Below are 19,004 nucleotides of genomic sequence, written 5' to 3'. Positions count from 1 at the left end.
CTGTCCCCGTCTCCCATCCAGCCGCTCAGTCTTAGCCTTTTCCCACACATTCCTTCCAGCCAGCCACATGTCCCTTCATCCTTCCTTTCACTCCCCCCAACCTCTGTCATCCAGTCACACATCTTTCCCTCACTCATTCATCAGACATTTGTTTTCCAGTTCATCTCTCCATCCATCCTGTCCCTCATCCATGCAAACCTTTAGTCCTGGCCCTGTCACCTCTTGGCTGGATTACTGGCTCTGAAGTGGTCTCCCCATATCCACTCTGCTCCTACCTCTCCAGCCTCCACAGCTGCAGCCAGGATGTTATTTCAGAAAGCATCACGCCCTGCCAGCCACTTGTTCCCATCCATGGCCAAGAGCCAAAGCCTCCCTGGGGTATGACCTGAACTCCTCTTCACTTAATTCCCCTGTGCCTCTTCTTGCTCTCTGTGCCCTAGACACACTAACTCTCTGTCAGGCCTTTGTACCCCGCTGCTCCCTCTTGCCAGAGGATCTTTGCACATGCTGCCCCTCTTCTTGGAAGGCCCTACTCTCTCTCGTTCTCAAGCCCACTCTTAATTATCACCCAGCTTATGGCTTAACTGTTGTCCCGTCAGGGGCCCTTTCCTGACTGGGCCATAGCCCATGGGTCCTTCATTTAGAGTGCCAGCAATGGCTGCAGATTCCTCCTTGCTGTGTGACTGATCAATAGTCATGCCATGTCCCTCTCTTCAGACTCCTAGGACACTGTTGATCTTGTTCACATGTGCTCTCAGTGCCTAGCACAGATCTTGCACATAAGATGCTCAATGGATGTTTTCTGAACGTACAAGTAAATGAATGAATGAGCAAATTAGTGCCAGGCCCAGGGAATGTGAGTGTGGGGTGCTGGGGACAAAGACGTGAGAATGAACTCTGCCTGCCTGCCCAGGGCATCAGTCCCAGGACACGAGGGAAATGTGGGGGCCCAAGACAGCAGCGGGGCCCTCTTGGGTGCTCAGGATGGATAAGGCCCCTTGAGATGCAGGGTCAGAGAACCGTCCTTCCCTCTGTGGAGTGATCCCCCACTACCAGCCCACCCCGGTCGTACCCTTTATGAGCCCTGAGTCATTCTCAAGCACCTGCTTCTCTGGCCAGCACTGTTGGGCAATCAGCTTCTCCCTAAAGCAGGGGCTGGGTCTATCAGATGCCCGGGGCAGTGGCCACCCTCCATCAGACCAGACACAGTTAGCTAGGAGCCCCCACTGCAGCTCCAGCTCAGAATAAGCCACGGAACCATGTCAGGTCCGTCTCCCCGGGGGTTTATTAAAGATCCTTCCTCTGCGCTAAGCGGCATTCGTGTGAGAATCAACTGTAATGAGTTGCTGTAAGGATCTGACATTGCAGCTGGGCTTTCCTGGCTTAGAGAAAACCAAGATTTCTTCAAGGAGAGCCGATGGGCAGGGGCCAGGGGGCAGAGAGGGCGGGGCTCTGGATCTTTGCCTGTGTTCATCCGGTAAAGGCGGGCAGACCTCCTTCAGGGTAAGCCTGCAGTGCCCGGTGGGAGGGAGGCTCATGTGGGCCTGAAGGGGTCCTGGCCTCCTGGTTCTGCATATAGCCCGCTCTTCATCCCACCCTCTCCCCGTGGGTCCCTCGGTGCCAAGCAGTCATCAGAGAATGCATCCAAGCAGGTACCAACACAAAAGCCAGAGTGCCAGAGTGCATGGGAGACCGTGTAGGCCCACACCTGCAGCAGAGGCCTGACCCATCACCCACACGCCCACCCCTGCACACGCGGCTCTACCTCGCGTGGTGAGAGTCTCAGTGCCAGAGTGCATGGGAGACCGTGTAGGCCCACACCTGCAGCAGAGGCCTGACCCATCACCCACACGCCCACCCCTGCACACGCGGCTCTACCTCGCGTGGTGAGAGTCTCAGTGCCAGAGTGCATGGGAGACCGTGTAGGCCCACACCTGCAGCAGAGGCCTGACCCATCACCCACACGCCCACCCCTGCACACGCGGCTCTATCTCGTGTGGTGAGAGTCTCAGTGCCAGAGTGCATGGGAGACCGTGTAGGCCCACACCTGCAGCAGAGGCCTGACCCATCACCCACACGCCCACCCCTGCACACGCGGCTCTACCTCGTGTGGTGAGAGTCTCAGTGCCAGAGTGCATGGGAGACCGTGTAGGCCCACACCTGCAGCAGAGGCCTGACCCATCACCCACACGCCCACCCCTGCACACGCGGCTCTACCTCGTGTGGTGAGAGTCTCAGTGCCAGAGTGCATGGGAGACCGTGTAGGCCCACACCTGCAGCAGAGGCCTGACCCATCACCCACACGCCCACCCCTGCACACGCGGCTCTACCTCGCGTGGTGAGAGTCTCAGTGAGGAGGGCACTGGCACCCCCTCTCCAGTCCAGGTCGGCCCTGGAGACTGTTCGGCTGCCTGACCATCACTCGGGGCCAGGTGCCCAGATGTGAGCAGGTGGGACGCGAGGAACCATACTGAACCTGTCCTTGCTCACCTTGCTCCTGACTCATGCAAAATAGCTGCAGCCAGGGAAGAATGAGGACATGGCATTATCCCCACTTCCTTTCCTCCCCCTCCAAATGGCAAGGAGAAAGGACGAAAATAGCACCTCGCTGAGCCATTTGCAGTCTGAGGGCATTTTCTGTTTGAAGTGCCATCAGCTGTCTCCTCACCTTTAGCCCCATGATGCACTCACTGCACAGAGGGAAACATGTCTCAGGGCAAAGTCTCAGATCGGAGCGCCCTGTCCAGCCCCCAGAAACGTTCAAGAAACGACCCGGGACAGTCAGTGCCATTCCCACGAACAATGCTGATACAGCCAACATCAGTGGGTGTTTTCTAGGTGCCCGGCCTATGCGAAGCCCCACTCTTTCTGAGGATTATCTCCTCTGGTCCTGCGTGGGCCCTGGTGTCACCCAGATGATAACAGATGTGAGAACTTGCCTGTGGCGGGTGGGAAGTGACGGGTCAGGATTGGAATCCAAGCACTTGGACTCGTGGAAAATGAGAAGCATAGTCCTTATGAAGGGCGAGAGAATGAGGCATGGACTGTGACTTCTGGGTGGCCGGAGCTCTGTGAGGCCCAGAAATAGGAAGCCTGGTTGGCATTCAAACACTGGCTTGCCCGTGAACCAGCTTAGCCGAATACTAAGGAATGTCTGAAATGTCAGAGGAAGAATTAAGTGGTTGGAAAAGTGGTAACTTTCTCCTGAGCTGTTGTCAGCCTTTCTCAGGTTTGTTTTGTCTTTTCCACCATAGTGGGCAGCTCCTGTAAGAGAGCTTGCCTAGGCCCTGACTGACCAAGCGTGTGTGCGTGCTTAGTCGCTCAGTCGTGTCCAACTCTTTGCGACACCATGAACTGCAGCCCGCCAGGCTCCTCTGTCCCTGGGATTCTCCAGGCAAGGAAACTGGAGTGAGTTGCCATGCTCTCCTCCAGGGGATCTTCCCAATCCAGGGATGGAACCCTGGTCTCCTGCACTGTGGGCAGATTCTTTACCAGCTGAGCCACCAGGGAGGCCCAAGAGTACTGGAAGGGTGGCCTATCCCTTCTCCAGGGGATCTTCCTGACCCAGGGATCGAACCGGGATCTGCACTGCAGGCGCATTCTTTACCAGCTGAGCTGCAGGGAAGCCTGGCTGACCGTAGCCTCCTCCCTTATCAGCACTGGGTGTCCAGCTGGGCACACTCCAGAGGTGCCCTGTGCACAGCTGGCCTTCACGCCTGAGGAGCCCTCTGGCGGGGTGGTCACTTCTGAGCTGGAGGGAGCAGAACGCATGGGCGTGGGTGAGCTGGTGAATGGTGGGGCCCCCAAAACACTCTCCTTGAACCACAAAGACCAGAAGCCAGCCCAATGTGGTGCTGATATTTCAGCCCAGGGAGAGGTAATGACGGAATGGGACCACCAGTACTTTCCAGAAATGGCCTCACCCAGGATGCTCACGCAGGGCCGAGACTCACAAGGCCTGCCTCTCAAGGGCCAGCTGGTGGAGGTGTGGCTTGAGAAGACCTGAGCGAGGGCCCGCTGCTGCTGAGCACCCGGCAGCCCCTTCCACGGCTCTCTGCTCACCAGCAGCTAAGCCTTACCCCAGAGAAGACTGGACTGGGTAATCCATCCTGCACTTAGAGAACTTTCCCTGAGAACCCTGGAGAAGGAAATGGCAGCCCACTCTGGTACTCTTGCCTGGAAAATCCCTTGGATGGAGAAGCCTAGGTGGCTACAGCCCATGGGGTCGCAGAGTCAGACCCGACTGAGCGACTTCACTTCACTTTCCTGAGAACACCAAAGCCACCAACAAGCGGACTGTTTCCCCTAGAAGCCTCATCCCAGGGAAGGAGGTTTGTCATCCTTCATAACGAAAAGGTGGGGATCGGCAGTTGCAAATGCTGGGCCTGTTTGCTTGTAATCTTAAACTTTCCTGAAACCCTTATGTAAGACAAAGGGAAGCTTCTCACTGTTTTGGAGATTCTAAGAGATGCCTGCAAAGCATGGGGGAATAGAAAAGATGATACTTTCTTTTTTTATCCTGTGCTGCAAAGGTATCTTAAAACCGAGTCAGCACCCGTAAAGCTTAGAGGTTTAGACCACAGCCAAGCCCTTGCCTCTGTCCACATGGGGCAGCAGTAATCAATATCGTATTACAAAAGCACTTGACCTCATTTATTCCCATGGATGCTTGGGGAATCCTTAATATTCAGAGCTTTTAAAGTGTGCGCCTGGCGTATTTAATGAGAAGCTCCTTGGTGGGTTCGGCTCCCGGTGACATTTAGAAAGCCTGGCTCTCCACTCTTCCCGTGGGGCTGCCGCCCCGGCTAGGGAAGGAAGGAATCTGGGCTCTGGGGCAGGGGCTGTTTGATGGAGTGGGGCAGAAGGGGTCATGTAGAAACGGGGGACACCGGTGAGATGCTAGCGTGACACACACCTAGTGCTCAGTGAAATGCAAGTATTCTTTATCATTATGACGATCTGCAGTACGGTTTTTCCTCCTTAGTTTGGGGTCTCCCGGGTGCTGAGAGAATGGCTGTGTTGTGAGCTGACTCATAGCTGGATGATAGACAAAAAAGGCCCTTCCACCTGGTGTGACTTTCTCAATCCATGGGGCACAGAGTTGGGAGGGAAAGAGAGGCCCCCTGGGAACTTCCCCAGGACTGATCTAAGAGGGGGACGAAGCCCAGGCGCCTCCTTCCAGCCTGAGGTCTCGCACTGCCTAGAGCAGGCCTCCTCTGTCAGCCTCGTCTGGGCCAGGGCTGTGCTGCCCGGGACTCCCGCTGATGCAAACAGCTTTGTGCTGGAGTCCCGGGGGCGCCCTTGGTGCCCTGAGCCGAGTCTGGCTGTCCTCGCTGGTTCCTGCTCGAGGCAACCATAGGACTGGCCAGTGAGGGACGGGAGGCCGTGACGTGGACACCTACACGCGTCTGCAGGATGCGGCTGCCTCCTGCCAGCGATGAGGCTCAGCCATTTACTTTGTGAAGTCCCTTCATGTTCTCTTTCAGGATGCTCAGAGTTTCACCTTCTCCTCTCTGGGAAAACCTCTGCCAGATTCACTTTCTCTTCAATTACGACCCTTGTGTCACATCAGAGCTTGAGGGAGGAGCAGGCTATTTATTTAAGGTGATGGTTGTCAGGTCCTTGTGGGTCTGGGGAGAAGGGGAGACCGGGTGACTGCTGCCTGCCTTTGCCGGCCCTGTTGGAAACCCGCCCACCACACGGAGATTCTCTCTGGTCACACTGGCATTTCTGCTGGCTTTGTTGTCCACCAGGGGCCCCGGGCTGAGAGGAGCTCCCTTCACCTTGTCCACAGCCCTCTTCTGTCATGGTTTACGGTTGCCATGGTGACTGCCAAGGATGCTCCCCTGGATGGCTCCCAGCAGTAACAATCTCTCTAAAGCCATCACACCTATGACCTTGCTTGTGTCTTTCTCTCATTATTAATTGAAATATTGAGACTCAGTTCTCTGGGTGGGTACCAGGCATCAATTTCCCACATCCAGCTGGCTCTCTGTAGGGGCCAGGGTGGCTCTTCTCTGAACTGGAGCCTGGAGGCTAATTAGAGGTTCACACACCACGGAGCTGATTCCCAGGTCCCTGCAAAGGGGAACCTCTTGCCAACATACAAGCCAGTCAGTTGCAAACTATATTCTATTGAGGCCACACTTGGCTTCACTGTGGCAACCTTCCAGTTGAAGGATTTGTCTGGAAGATACTGTTTTGTTTTCTCTCTTTTTTTCTTCTAGAAATGGTAACCAGCAGCTAAGTGTTCATGAAAAATAGGTCAGTTTTCAAATTAATTAGGATCAGATTTATGAACATGGCTATGAAGGACCCCAATCTCCTATGCTGGCTCTGTTGTGCTAATCCAGCCCATGTTATTTTTAGGCACAAATATCAAAATGTCTCCTGACAAATTAGACGTGAAATGAATGAGTTTTTGAACATAAACTTTTAGTGCAAATATGTATTTGGCTGTGTTGGGCATGTACAGGGCACAGGAAGGCTTTTCTGGCCTGGCTGTGAGAAAGCTGAAAACAAAGCTTTGAGTAAGTCCCCTCACCCCTTTCCTGGCGTTAGCAAAGAGGCTTGCTTTAAAAACAGTGACACAGTGTTGTCTGGGGCTTCTGATTTTCTCCCAGGAGCAACTGCTTAGGTGACTGGGGAGCTGGGCTGGGACCATCTCTGAGGCTGCCAATCTGAAATAGCCAGTGTATCCATTCAGCTCAGAGATTAGATGACCTCTTTCATTAGGAACTCAGCTCTGGGTTTGTCCTGGTGTTGGGCCGGGGCAGGATGCATCTTCCTCCCTCGAGAGCCAGCTTGCTGCCTCTGTCACTCCACATCCACCCTTCGCCTTTCCCCACTCTGCTCTGAGCCCCGAGAAGCTGGCCTGTAAGGCTGCATCACCTAGGTGCCCTTGTCCTCAGCTCCCAGGAGGGTGTGGTCACTGGGAGACCCTGACAGGGGACTAGAGGTCAGCAGGAGAGGGGGGTCTTGCCAGGCCACCGGGGGTCAGTATGTCCCTCTCCCAAGGCCTCAGCTCTTCCGGTCTCTCTGTCCACCTGACCTCTCTGGATTCTGCTAGTTGCCCCCTCCCTTTGCCCTTCCAGGTCAAAGGTGCTAATGATTCCCACTGCTATGAGCTGGGGGCCAGTTCTCATCCTTGGCTGTCCTAACCTTGTTCACACCTTTAAAAAATACTCTCATTGCCTCTCCTCCAAGAATCTGCTCGAATGTGCCATCTGCTCCACCAGCACCCTCTCTGTTACGCTCTGCAGACACGCCTGCCTGGTAACCAAGTGGCCACAATCCTTTCTCGTCCTTCCCCCTCTAAGCTGCCAAGAACCGAGAGAGTTGGGTGAGGAGAGTGGTGGGGGCGGGGAGCAAGTCCGCGATCATCACCGTGAGCTCCCTCTCTGACTCACACTGCTGCTGGCTCTGAGTGATCGGCTGCCTGCTGCATCCCAGAGAGGCTCGGCAGAACCGAGAGCTGCTCGACAACACAGCCCTGCAGAAAGGCTGGTAGTGCCCGTGACTCAGAACCCAGCTGCAGCCTTCATCCCACCCACAGCCCCCAGGCGCAGCAGGTGAGGCAGGCTGGGACACTGAAGACAGTATGCGTGCCCCCTTGGCATCAAGCTGTCGGGTACGTGTGTGGATTAGAAGTCCTCTGATCCACTTCTTTACACCAAGAGTGGGCCACAGAGGGGCCCGCAGCACAGTGATTCTCTTTGGAGCTTCATCTAGAGAATGGAGGACACAAGCCTTTGGCCCTCCAGCTGAGGGCCCACCTTCCTGGGCTTGCACACAGCTGGAGAGGAACCCGGGGCTCTTTCTGCGGTGTGTCTGTGTGGTTGCTGACCTGTGCAGGAGCCAGCAGTGGCTTTGGGGCGACAGAGGCCTTAGGGCCAGCACACGCCATCCCGGTCGTGCCGCCCCGTGAGCCCTGCTGGCAGCCCCGCTGGCTCTGCTTTCTGGGGGAAAGTAGTACTGCTTCTCACCCCAGGGAGGGCAGAGGAGCCCCCGCCTGGGCTGGCAAGTGCCATCAGAACGGGGCTGACCTAAGGACTTCCAGAAAGAAGGCACTGTCCATGCCAACTTCCGTGGCTAGGTCCCTGATGGAGCGATGCGTTATCTGGAGCTTCCCTACGGTCAGGCCCAGAGACTGGAGCTCTGACAGCTGTGCCGGGCAGAGTCAGGTCAGTCGTGATGAGGCTCGAGGGGTCAAGCTCTGCCCAGGGAGGAGGGAGATCGAGCAGGAATGACCTTTTATCACACAGGGCTTCCTTTACCGAAAACTTTAATGGCTCCTGTTGCTCCACTCAGCATTCAAGACCTTCCTCAGCCTGGCCCCCAACCACCAGCCACTCGCTTCATCTCCTTCTTCCTCTCCTCTTCGCTCAGAGAATATAATGGCCTTGGTGATAATAGTGAACTTTATAGAGCAGTTTCCATGTTGAGTTCCCTCTGAGGTCAGGGATTACTGAAGTATTTCTAAAAGAAATACTTTCAGAGAGGGTAAGTCACATGCCTAAAATCACACAGCCAGTAAAGGAAGGAAACACAACTCATATCTGGGCTCCTGGTGCGCCACATCCTCTGCTCTGCTTATAGTCTATGGGACATCCCAGAGGAATGTTCCAGCCCAAGACACACGTTTACTTGCTAGAGCCCAAGGGATGGGGCAGAGGGTGTTTTCTTCACCAAGCAGCAGTATCTAGGCCGGTAACCCTTTTCCAGTATCCCTAGTAACCCTTTTCCAGCGTGCTAGCCAGAGATGGCTTTGTCCCCGTGATTTAAGCTCCTCTTCTACCCTGAAGAGATGAGACTTGAGAACAGCTGTCAAGCCAAGGACTACACTTTCTACCCTGCTTGCATCTGTTGAACAATCAGACTGAGTTCTGGCTGATGGATGAGGGTGGTAGTAATATTGACCACTTCTAGGCATGGCCTTTACCAACTTCCATTGCCATTCTCCACATCAGCTTTTCTCTGAGAGAACTGAACTCTACCAAAATTACCTGAGTGGCTATCTTCTCAGTCTTCCAAAAATGACAGATATCAAGACCCATTCTAAATGCATAAGAAAGATTCATCACATGCTTTGTGAGCCTTAGAGCCCCGGGGCTTGGTGTGCTCAGGGAGCTGGGTTGAGAAAGGCTGCTTCCATTCTCTCTTCCCTTGTTTGCGGGCTGTACGTTGACGAGTGAGCATGGAAGCCACCTCTTAAAGATGGTCGAGTTTCTGTCAGCCTGAATCTCTGAATGACTGCACGGAACAGAGCCATTCCTCCTCAGCCCCTCCTCCCAGCGATGGAAACCAGAAATAGTATATTCGAATTGTGTTAAGTCTCCGGCATTTTGGAGTTCTGCACAGCAACTCATGTTATCTTAAACCGAAATGGGGTAAGCTCCAAGACACGTGGACGAGTTTGGGGAGAGGACTTTCACAAGTTCCCAACTGACTCGCCTTCCCTCCTAGCCTGGGGGAAGGTCTTGTGGGTACCTGTGTGGGACCTGAGAGGGATGAAGCCTCCAGATATAGCCAAGAGCCTGAATCCCATGGAGAAGCTTCCACAGGGAGAGTGACTTAGTGAGAAACAACTGAACTAATGTGGAAGGCAAACTGAACTGTTTGAAGGCTTAAGACGGTTGGCCAGGGAGGGAGGCTAGGCTGCTGGTGTCCTTGGATTTATCGGGGAGCCCAGGAGTCTGCATCCTTAAAAGTGCGGATGCTGGTGGCGGGGCGTCTGCACTTTAAGAACCTTGAGAGGGCTTCCCTGGTGGCTCAGCTGGTAAAGTACCTGCCTGCAAAGCGGGAGACCTGGGTTCAATCCCTGGGTTGGGAAGATCCCCTGGAGAAGGGAAAGGCTACCCACTCCAGTATTCTGGCCTGAGAATTCCATGGACTGTATAGTCCATGGGGTCGCAAAGAGTCGGACGGGGCTTTCAAAACAAACAAAAAAAGAACCATGAGAGTAGGGCGGTGTGCTTCAGCTCCCCCACCCTATGGTGGTTTATATGACTGTCCCGGAGCCCAGCACTCTCAGTGCTGCAAGGCTGATCGAGATGCTCTCTATGAGTCTGTGCCTCCACAAGACTGAGAGGGAGTGACAAGCTTAAAGGCAGCCACAGGGAGTGAGCCCTGGAGCTGAGCTATCTCTGAGGTCCCACCTTTGAGCAGGTGCTGGGAGTGAGGGGTGCCTTGGAGGAGGGACACCCTGTGCAGTAGGCCCCCCTGCCCTGGGTAAAAGCCCACACTGCTAAGCCGGCCCTCCTGCCTCCAGCCTGCAGTCAGTCCCTCATCCTAGCCCTCTGCTCTCTGACTCTCTTCTCTCCTTGCCCCTTCCCCCTCCCCTGATCCTCTCAGCTCCCTGGGAGAGCAGCCCTGAATCTCCGGGTGCCCTCCTATTAATGGCAGGGCTCCATCCTCACCCGGTCCCCCATGAGGGCCTAAAGGAGCCTGGAGTGGCGATTATAGCCGAACTGGTGTCTAGGACCGCCTGGAGCTTGCCAAGGAGGGCAGAGCGCATGCAGCCAGGCCCACCCACGCGGGCTCCAACAAAGTGTGTCTGTTCAGTCCAGTCAAGGTGGCACCCAGACTTACAAGACCCGAACTGTAACTGCCTCCTCTCACTCTAGACTGGGTGCTACTGCCCACCCTGGGTGTTCAGGAGACAAGCAGGCTCGACGCTGTTGGGGTGCAGCCCCCGAGGTCCGGTTCCCCAAACTCCAGAGCGAGCTCCCCGCCTCCAGCCTCGCGTACCCCGGGCGGCGCCCACCGTCATAAACGTGGGTGGTGAACACCCCCAGCAGCGGACAGTAAGGACGGGAAAGCGGCGGGAAGAAAGCAGAGGCGGGGTTCCGGGAACGCTGCCGCCAGATGACCCACCGACGGCGCCCGCGACCGACCGCAGCGGGGGCGGCCCGTCCGGCGAAAGACTCCCGCGGGGCCCTTACCTGAGTGCTTCTGGCGCAGAAGGGCCGCCTCGCGGGGCGGCGGCGGCGCGGACGAGGCGGCGGCCGCCACGGTGGTCGCGGCTCTGTGCGCCGCGGAGGCGGCGGCGGCCTCGGGGACGCCTGGGGCGGGGGCGGCGGGAGGGCCCCCGGGAGGCGGGCTCTTGTCGCTGCGGCCGGGCTCCTGGGCGCCGTCGGCCCGGGCGGCGCTGGCGGGGCCGTGGCGGCGCGGGCCGCCGCTCTGAATGTGGGACACGGCCTCCGCGGCCTGCACGTCGGGCGGCGCGAAGCGCGCGAGCACGCGCAGCAGCGCCTGGGCCGTGTGCTCCTGCGTGTCGTCGTCGCTGTAGTCCGACACGCGGCACTCGTACACGCCCTCGTCCTGCCGCCGCACGGCCGACAGCCGCAGCCGGTGCGAGATGTCGTTGCCCTGCACGCGCACGGTCTGCAAAAGAGTGGGGCTTCGGTCAGGGCGCGGGCAGGCCGGCGCCTCGCCCTCGGGGCCTTCACATCCGCTCCCACTAATGCTCCTTCATTCCAGAGTCTGGAGGGCCGAGGTGGTGTCCGAGGGAGAGTCGCTCTGCCCTCATAGTGCACAGATACCTGCTCCCAGCTCCAGCCCTTCTCAGCGAGCGCTCTGCCCTCGCTGGGAGGCAGTGGAAGCAGAGGCTGCTGCCACACCCTCTGGGTCCCTGCTACCTAGGAACTTGCCTCTCGGCGGCAGCAGGGAGCGGTGGACAAAGCTCAACTCCCTGCGAGCTGCTGGAGACGCCGGGGACCAACCGCTTTGTGGCCCTCACCAAGCTCCCAGGGAACCCTCACCTCCGAACCAAGCACAGGAGGCCCTGGTCATCCCCAGGCCGTGATCCTTCCATCTCCAGCCGGGAAGGCTTAGCGCATGTCCTCCCCAACCCTGGCAAGACTCCTCCCCTCCACCGCAACTCCAAGCCAGCCCACAGCGCCTGGCACCGGGACCCGCAACCCAGGCAGAGCGGAGGGCTGCCTCAGAGGGCGCCGCCAGGGCGTAGGCTGCGTGCGGGTTGGGAGTGGGGCCCACAGTCCTGAGCCAGGAGCTAGGGCAAGGAGCCTGCAGGAGAGCTTTACAGGCAAGCGTACAGAGGAGGAAGGAGATTCAGGCCTGGGACCCTTGATTTACGCAAAAGAGAACCTGATCCACGACCGGCGACAGATGGCGCACGGACAGGCCAAGCAGCCGACAATGCCAGGCTGTGAGCTGGGCCCTATACCGCACCGCCAAGGAGCCTTTCTAAGAGGGAGGAGGCTGCGGGGCTCAAAGCGGCCGGAAGGGGTCTCCCGCGGCCCGCGCTGGGCTCCACACTTACGCTGATTTTAGTCGCATCCTTATTTGTTACCTAAAATGCAAAGAGGGAGAGAGAGACATTAGGCTGTTGGCCTTCAGGCTCAGAGAACTCAGACGCACCTCCTGCAAGAGGATCCTCCGCAGGCAGGCTGAGACTGGAAACCGCTCGGGATGTAGCCACGGCGGAGGGCAGGAAGAACATCGAGATTTTCAGGAGTTTTATCCGGAAGGAAGCAGGGCTTGGAGCTAGTATGGCGCCGGGCCAAGGAGGGGCTGCCGGAGCACCCTTGCCAGCCAAGGAAGGGAGGCTGGATCGCCTCCTGGGTGGGAAGGAAGACCTATTTCCCTCCGGAGGAGCATCCCCATTCCCTATGGTGTTTCCCTAAACCCCTTGGAAAGCTGCATGGACAGGACCCGATGGGAGATGTGAGCAAAGGGTGGGACTCTGTGTAGAGCGAAGGTAGGCGGTGTGGGTGTGCGGTGTGTGTGTGTGTGCGCGCGGCGCGAGGGGAGGTGGGTGTGTGTGTGTGCGTGAGAGAGAGAGAAACAGAGCTAGAAACTGTTTAAGAGGCAGATGGGCAAAAGGGGGAAGTCCCTCTGACCCTGCAGCGGCTGGAGGTAACCTGTACAGCGTGCTCCGCCAGCCTCTGGAACCCAGCCCGGAGGAGCTTAGCTGCTTGGCCGTGTGCCCTGGGGACCTCAGAGTGGCAGAGGACAGGGAAAGCCCGGCCCCAGCAATTGGTCTTCTTTCAACACCCGGCACCCATTACCCTCTGGACCCGCAGCTGGCAAGAGCGGGCAAACTGGATGAGGGGTAGCTTCCTAGGGCTAGGCGTGGAGTTCAGGGGAGGTTTCCGTGAAGGCAATGCGAACGCCTAGGGGGTAACAACTGCTGTTGTTGAAGGTGCTGTGAGGACGGGGACGGGAGGAGATGGGTTGCACCACGGGGCGGCGCCCTGCCTGCCTCACCCCGGTCACCCCAGGCGCCGCGCGGGCGGCCAGTTACCTTGCTCCGGGCGCCGGGCACGCTAAGCGCCAGCTCGTGCAGCAGCTCTCGGGGAGGCTCCTTGAGGTACCACCACTGAATCTCCAGCGAGTACGAGGTGGCTCCACTGGCCCGGAAGGCGCAGGGCATTTCGATGTCGTCTCCCTCACGTACGGTCACATCTTTGGGGACTTCGGTGAATGTCGCTGGGGGCGGGGGAGAGAGAGGCGTGACCAGCTGTGGGGCGGAGGCCCGGGGCCACCCCGGCTCGCTGGGCCGTGTGCTTCCCACCCCCCAGCTGCTCGCGCGGCCCAGGCACTGGCCAAGTCCGGTCGAGCAGCTGCCGGGCCGCTGCAGAGACCGGCTGCCGTTGCAGGCCGCTTCCCTCCAGTCCGGGCGGGGCGGCGGGGAGCGGCTCACGCTTCTTCCCCGCGCCCGGCCTCACTACCAGCGCCAGGCTGGGGCGCGCCAACTCCCGGCGCCCCACGAGCCGCCTGGCCGCAGCTGGACCCCGGGTCCAGCTCCGAAGGACCTGGGCGCGGGCGCCACTGATGCCGCGACCCTTCGCCGCTCTCCACTCCCGACCGCACCGGGCAGTGGCTGCACATCAGGATCGCTGGAGACCGTGAAGCCTTCCCCTTCGCTTCCTCCGCCTCTTTCTCCGCGGCGGCCGGGACAGGCTGGCTTTGGCGGCCCTGGCGAGGACCCCTGAGACCCCAGCGGCAGCAAAGTTCCCGCTCTCACCCTCGGCCACGAAGAGCAGCAGGGCGCGCAGCACCAGCGGCGGCAGGTATCCGGGAGCGCCGAGCCGGTTCCTCTGTTCCATCTCCCGCAGGGGGCGCGGCGGCGACGGGGACCCGGGCTCGGAGAGGCGACTGTGGCGGCGGCGCGGGCTCGGATCCGGTCGGACTCGGGCTAGGACGCCTTCGAGCCTGCCATGGCCCCGCGCGGCGCCCCCTCCCCCGGCCGCCGGCGGCCGCCAATCAGTCCAGCTCCCTAGCCGGCTCGCCAGGCGCGGCTCCGGCGGGGGGCGCTGCTCCGGGTGCGCGGAACGCGAGGTCCCGCCGGGAGGCTCCTGGCAGTCAGTCAGTCCGTGCTTCCTTTTGTCCGGTCGTCCGCCGGACTCTGGGGACCCGCAATTCAGTCTCTGCCCGGCGGGCCGGTCGGGGGCCGGGCCGCGCCGGGACCCATCCCTGGCCAGGAGAACGCGCGCCTCGGAACCCCGAGTTTCTGCCTGCCGGTCTCCTGCTGCTGCGGCTCCACACCGCCGCCTTCTCTGGCGGCCGCTCCGCTCTCCCGCTGCCGCCTCCGCCGGTCCCTGCTCGGCTCTTTCCGCAGGGCGAGTGGGCGCTCAGCCGCGGCGCGCAGACCTGGCATCCGACCCAGCGCAGCGCGGGGAGAGCGGGTCCGGCGTGGCGGCCCCGGAGCCGGAGGGGCGGGAGAGGAGGGGGAAGGGAAGGGGAGGGGGCGGTCAGCGGCTCGGCGCCGGGCCGCCTCCAGCGCCGCATCACCCGCGCCCTCCCGCCGCCTCCCTCCCTTCTTGTCTCCCCTTCTTTTCTCTGCCACAGCCCGCCTCCCCCGCTCCGGAGCGCTCCCCCCGCCCCGCCCGGTCGCCTGGAGGGACCGCCAGTCTCTGGCTGGAGCGCAGCCCCGCCCCGCCCCCGCTTGGGCTGGGGGTCTTCCCACCCCAACTCTCCCTTGTTTCTTTTCCATCTCCGTCGCCCGAGACGGCCGCTTAGCATCCCTGTGCCCCGCGGGGTCCGAGGCCCTCTCCGCAGACCCCCGCCCTCAACTTCTTACCCCGGTTTGGACAAAAAGCTGCCCCGCTCTTTGTCCCCGGCCCAGGCCATGGCGGGCTGGGGCGCGGGAGGGTGGGCGCCGCGGGCCCGGGAGCAGGGTGGAGCGCCGCGCGGGGCCGGGGCCGGGGCCGGGGCCGGGGCCGGTGCGGGCTGCCACGCCGGAGTCTGCAGCGTGCGAGTGAGAAGTGAGCGCTCGGCGCGGGGCGAGCAGGTGCCCGAGGCGCCGAGAGCGAGAGAGCAAGCCGGAGCGGCGGCAGTGAGTGACGGCGGAGGTGGGGTGGGGCGGGGTGGCTGCGGAGCGCCCGGCACGACTCCAGGCCCAGGAGGGCTCCGAGCGGGGTGGGGTTTCTGCGCCTCGATCGTGGCCCTTGCGTCCCCCCTTGTTCTTCATGGGTCGCAGCTCTCGCTTTACCCGGTGCCCGGGGGGATCCCCAAGAGGAAGGAGGCAAAGGGCGGTTTCGAAGCCCATCCCTGGCTTCGCATCCCCGGAAACCCTGGACCTCTCACAGCTTTCGCCCAGAGCCTCCTCCGTCCTCAGCCCTCTGCGGGAGAGCAGTCTGGTCCCCGAGGGGAAACGTGGGGCGCGCTTTTGGTTTGGAGGGACACAGTTGTAGGGGCGAGTCCCACGCCTGCGCTCGGCGTCTCTTGCCTTCACCAAGGGAAACCAGGCAGCGGACTTCAGCGTCTCTGTCTCCACCCCCGATCCCTAACCTCTTAGCTTTGACCTGAGGTCGAGATGAGAGGTGCCCTGTGGATTCATGTGACTGCTGTCCCTATTCCCCAGCCTCTCTGGAGGCTCCACCAGAGGGTTCCCCAAGAACCAAGGAGACGGAATACGACTGGGCAAACACTTCCCAGCAGCTGATTTTGGTCCGGGAAGCTGCAGGCCCTTTCTAAGCTAGGTCTTTGCCAGCTGGGTGCCCTGGGCAGGTCCATCTACCCCCTCCTAGGCCTGAATTTCAGCATCTCATCTGTGGCCCAAGAGTTATTCCTGGGTCCTAGGACACTGTTGCTCATCTCTTGGGCCCTTGTTGGCCAAGGTCTCTGGCCAGGAAGGGAGGGATGTCTCAGGGCCTTCCTCTTCATCCTACAGTTTCTCTCCAGGGGACCCAGAGAGGCAGCTGTCAGCTGCTTTCTGTCCTTTCAAGCCCCCACCCCCTGGGAGCTTTCCCTTAAAAATTCCACCTTCCTTTGGAAACCACCCTTGGATCACTGAATATAAAACCCTACCAGGCCCATTGCTGTCCTCAGCTTCTGAAGGGAGGGGGCAGACTTGCACTATATTGCACAGGCTCAGGATGCTGGTGGGATTCTAGGAAACCAAATTCATTTGGGGGCTGATTCCAAGCGGGGTTATGATGGCAGGAGCTAGCCTACTGTGCAGTGGCCTGCCTGGAGGTGCAGCAGTCTCCTGTCCTGATACCATATCGAGGCGGAGGGCCAGTGATCAGGGATGCACAGGGGGAGGATTCCTGCAGCTAGAGGAAGTTATGCCTCGCTTACCTTTAAGGTTGGTGAATCTTCTAAACCTGTACCACCTTGTGGGGGTAAGGTATTTCTTTCCCACAGCATAAATTAGTGTTACTATTAATAATAATAGCTATACATTTTTACATACTCTTCATGTACCAGGCACTCTTCATGCATTAGTTGTCAACATGACAACCGAGCAGTCCTTCTCAAACAAAATCAGATTACTCTTCCTCTGCTCAAAGCCCTGCAACGGCTCCCTTTTCATTCAGGACAAACATCAGTGACCTTGCAATGACTGGCAGGGTCAAACCATCTGCCTCCCACCTCCACCTCCCTGGTCCTCGTCTCCTGCTTCCTGTCTTTTTCTTGGTCAGAATCCTCTGGCTACACTGGCCTCCTTCCTACAATGCCACCCCAGGGTGTGCCCCCACCCACAGGGTGTGCCCCCAACCCAGGGCCTTTGCTCCGTGTGTTTTGTCTGGCTGGAAAACTCCTTCCTCGGTTACCTGGTTCTTCTGACTTTTGCTAAGCAGTCGCATCTCAGTGAAGCCCACTGGGGTCACAGTTTTAATATGCAGTCTGCACTCCTCCATCCCTACCTCCAACACTCCCAGTCCCTGACTTTGCGCTTCTTTTTCTCCTTTCTTTAGCGCCAACTTCCTTCCAACACACGATCCAATATCCTTATTTATAATGGCACAGAGATCTGTAGAGTCTACACTCATTGATGTATCTCCAGCACCTAGAACAGGGTCCGACATATAGTTGGTGCTCAATAAATATTTGTGGAGTGAATGAATGGGCTCATTTAACCCCTATAATGGTGGGTACCTACTCCTGTGTGGTAGACTGATTTTACCCATCTTAGAAGTGTGGTCCTGGAGCTCAGAGAGTTTGAGGAACTAGCCCACAGTCACACAGGCAAGTAAGGCTTAAACCAGGTCTGTCTCCCTCTGAGGTCCTAATTTTAGCTCAAACAGCCCCACCCCAGATGAGACTGTGGTCCCGTACCTGGAATTGGTGTAGACAGCAAGGCTCCTCCGCCCTTGACTGGCGGCGCCTGACAAGGCTGCTTTGCAGCTCTGTGCTGAGTGGGTCTGCTCTTCCCTCCTGTCTCCTAGACTGAGGCCGCAGCTGCATCTTTCTTCTCTGTGTCTTTACCTCCAGGCTGGGTTTGACCTGTGCCTAGGGCTCTGTGCTGTAGGAAGCAGGAGCCCTGTCAGGAGTGTCCCAGAGGGCATGGTTGCTCCGTTCCTGGGGCTTCCCTCGTGGGCAGGTCGTGGCCTTCAGTCTCTTCTATCTAGCCTTTGCCAGGCAGCAGCCCCCACCGTCCTGGCCGAAGCCTGGCCAGGCTGCCCCCTGCAGGGAAGCCAGTCCCTTCTCACTGAGTCGTAGTGGGCCATGGTCTCCATTGGAAGCTCTAAAGAAGGCATCTGTGACAAAGTGTGTCAGTTTTCCCCAAAGGAAAACTGCTCTCTGGGGACCAGAGCTCCTCAGCCCTGCCAGCTGCCGGTGTCCCCTAGGCTTCCACAAAGATGCCCTGTTTAGGGACAGCGTTGGCCACGTGAGATGAAACTGCTTTCCCACAGATGGACCTGTCAGAGTGTTTCAGAACTATTGCATGGCTGGTCCCTAGTGCTCATCAGTAGGCAGTGACAGCCCCCCTTTTGGCTTCCAGGTTTTTTCCCTCCTCTCTGTGTCCACAGGCTCTGAAATGCCTGCGGGATCACTGTGTACAGGGGTCTGGAAATGAGCGCTCCTGTAATGTGACCAATAGGCGCTCAACCCGCCTGACCCGCTGGTCCGGCTCTGCCTGGGGGCCTGCTTGTGCCCATCGGCAGGTCTCTAATTCATGCCCACCTCCAGCACGTGCTGTTTTGATTGGGCTGCAAGTTGGCGTATGCAGCACTTGTCAATACCATTTTGTGGATGAACTCACCGGACTCTCAAAGATGCTTCAAAAATGCTACTTAGAAAGACTGCCCAGCCTCTCATGAAAGCACCCTTAAATTATAGCCCTACGTAAATGTTTTTCCTGGAACTCACTTTCAAAATTTGCTTTAATGTTCACGTCCTCTTGGAGTTTTGGTTTCGGTATTCTTGTCTCCGCTGACCTTTCCTGTCCTCCCTGAACCACATCCAGCAACATTGATTTTGGGTAATGTGTTTTCATTTTAAGATGCAGCCCATCCATAAACTTTTCTATCAATAATCCTGGCCACACTCTGTGTACCCAACAGCTTAAAGGAAAAGATCAGATTTACGGGGACTTTCATTTTTGCTGGTTTAGTCATTGACTCGCCACTAGTGTCCAGGGATAACCCAGAAGTCCAGCCCCAGGCGACGTCCCCTGAGGGCACAGCTCCAGCCAGCTGCATTGGACGGAGGGCAGTGTGGGCAGCAGAGGTGGGCCCTCCCTGCACCCAGGGGTCTCTGTCCTGGGTGATGGGGGGATCGAGTGCCTGAGATGTGGGGGTGGTGGCTCC

General features: G+C 58.6%; 1 protein-coding gene across 1 annotated transcript in view; it reads right to left on the bottom strand.

Annotated features, from left to right (window-relative positions):
- The window catches only part of VSTM2B (V-set and transmembrane domain containing 2B), a 29,479-nt gene extending 14,882 nt beyond the window's left edge, over positions 1–14,597 (bottom strand). The window contains exons 1-4 of the mRNA XM_086349767.1: positions 13,991–14,597; positions 13,268–13,452; positions 12,284–12,313; positions 10,944–11,385 (exon numbers count right to left, since the gene is read on the bottom strand). Coding sequence (XP_086205893.1) covers positions 10,944–11,385; positions 12,284–12,313; positions 13,268–13,452; positions 13,991–14,072 — 739 coding nt within the window. The 5' untranslated portion in view covers positions 14,073–14,597. The remainder of the gene's footprint in view (positions 1–10,943; positions 11,386–12,283; positions 12,314–13,267; positions 13,453–13,990) is intronic.
- Positions 14,598–19,004: the final 4,407 nt, after the last annotated feature.

Source organism: Bos grunniens, chromosome 18 (genome assembly GCF_055505025.1).
Source record: "Bos grunniens cultivar Pamir isolate PY7600 chromosome 18, Bosgru_T2T1.0, whole genome shotgun sequence".
NCBI lineage: Eukaryota > Metazoa > Chordata > Mammalia > Artiodactyla > Bovidae > Bos > Bos grunniens.
This window is presented reverse-complemented; position numbering and strand designations above follow the sequence as displayed.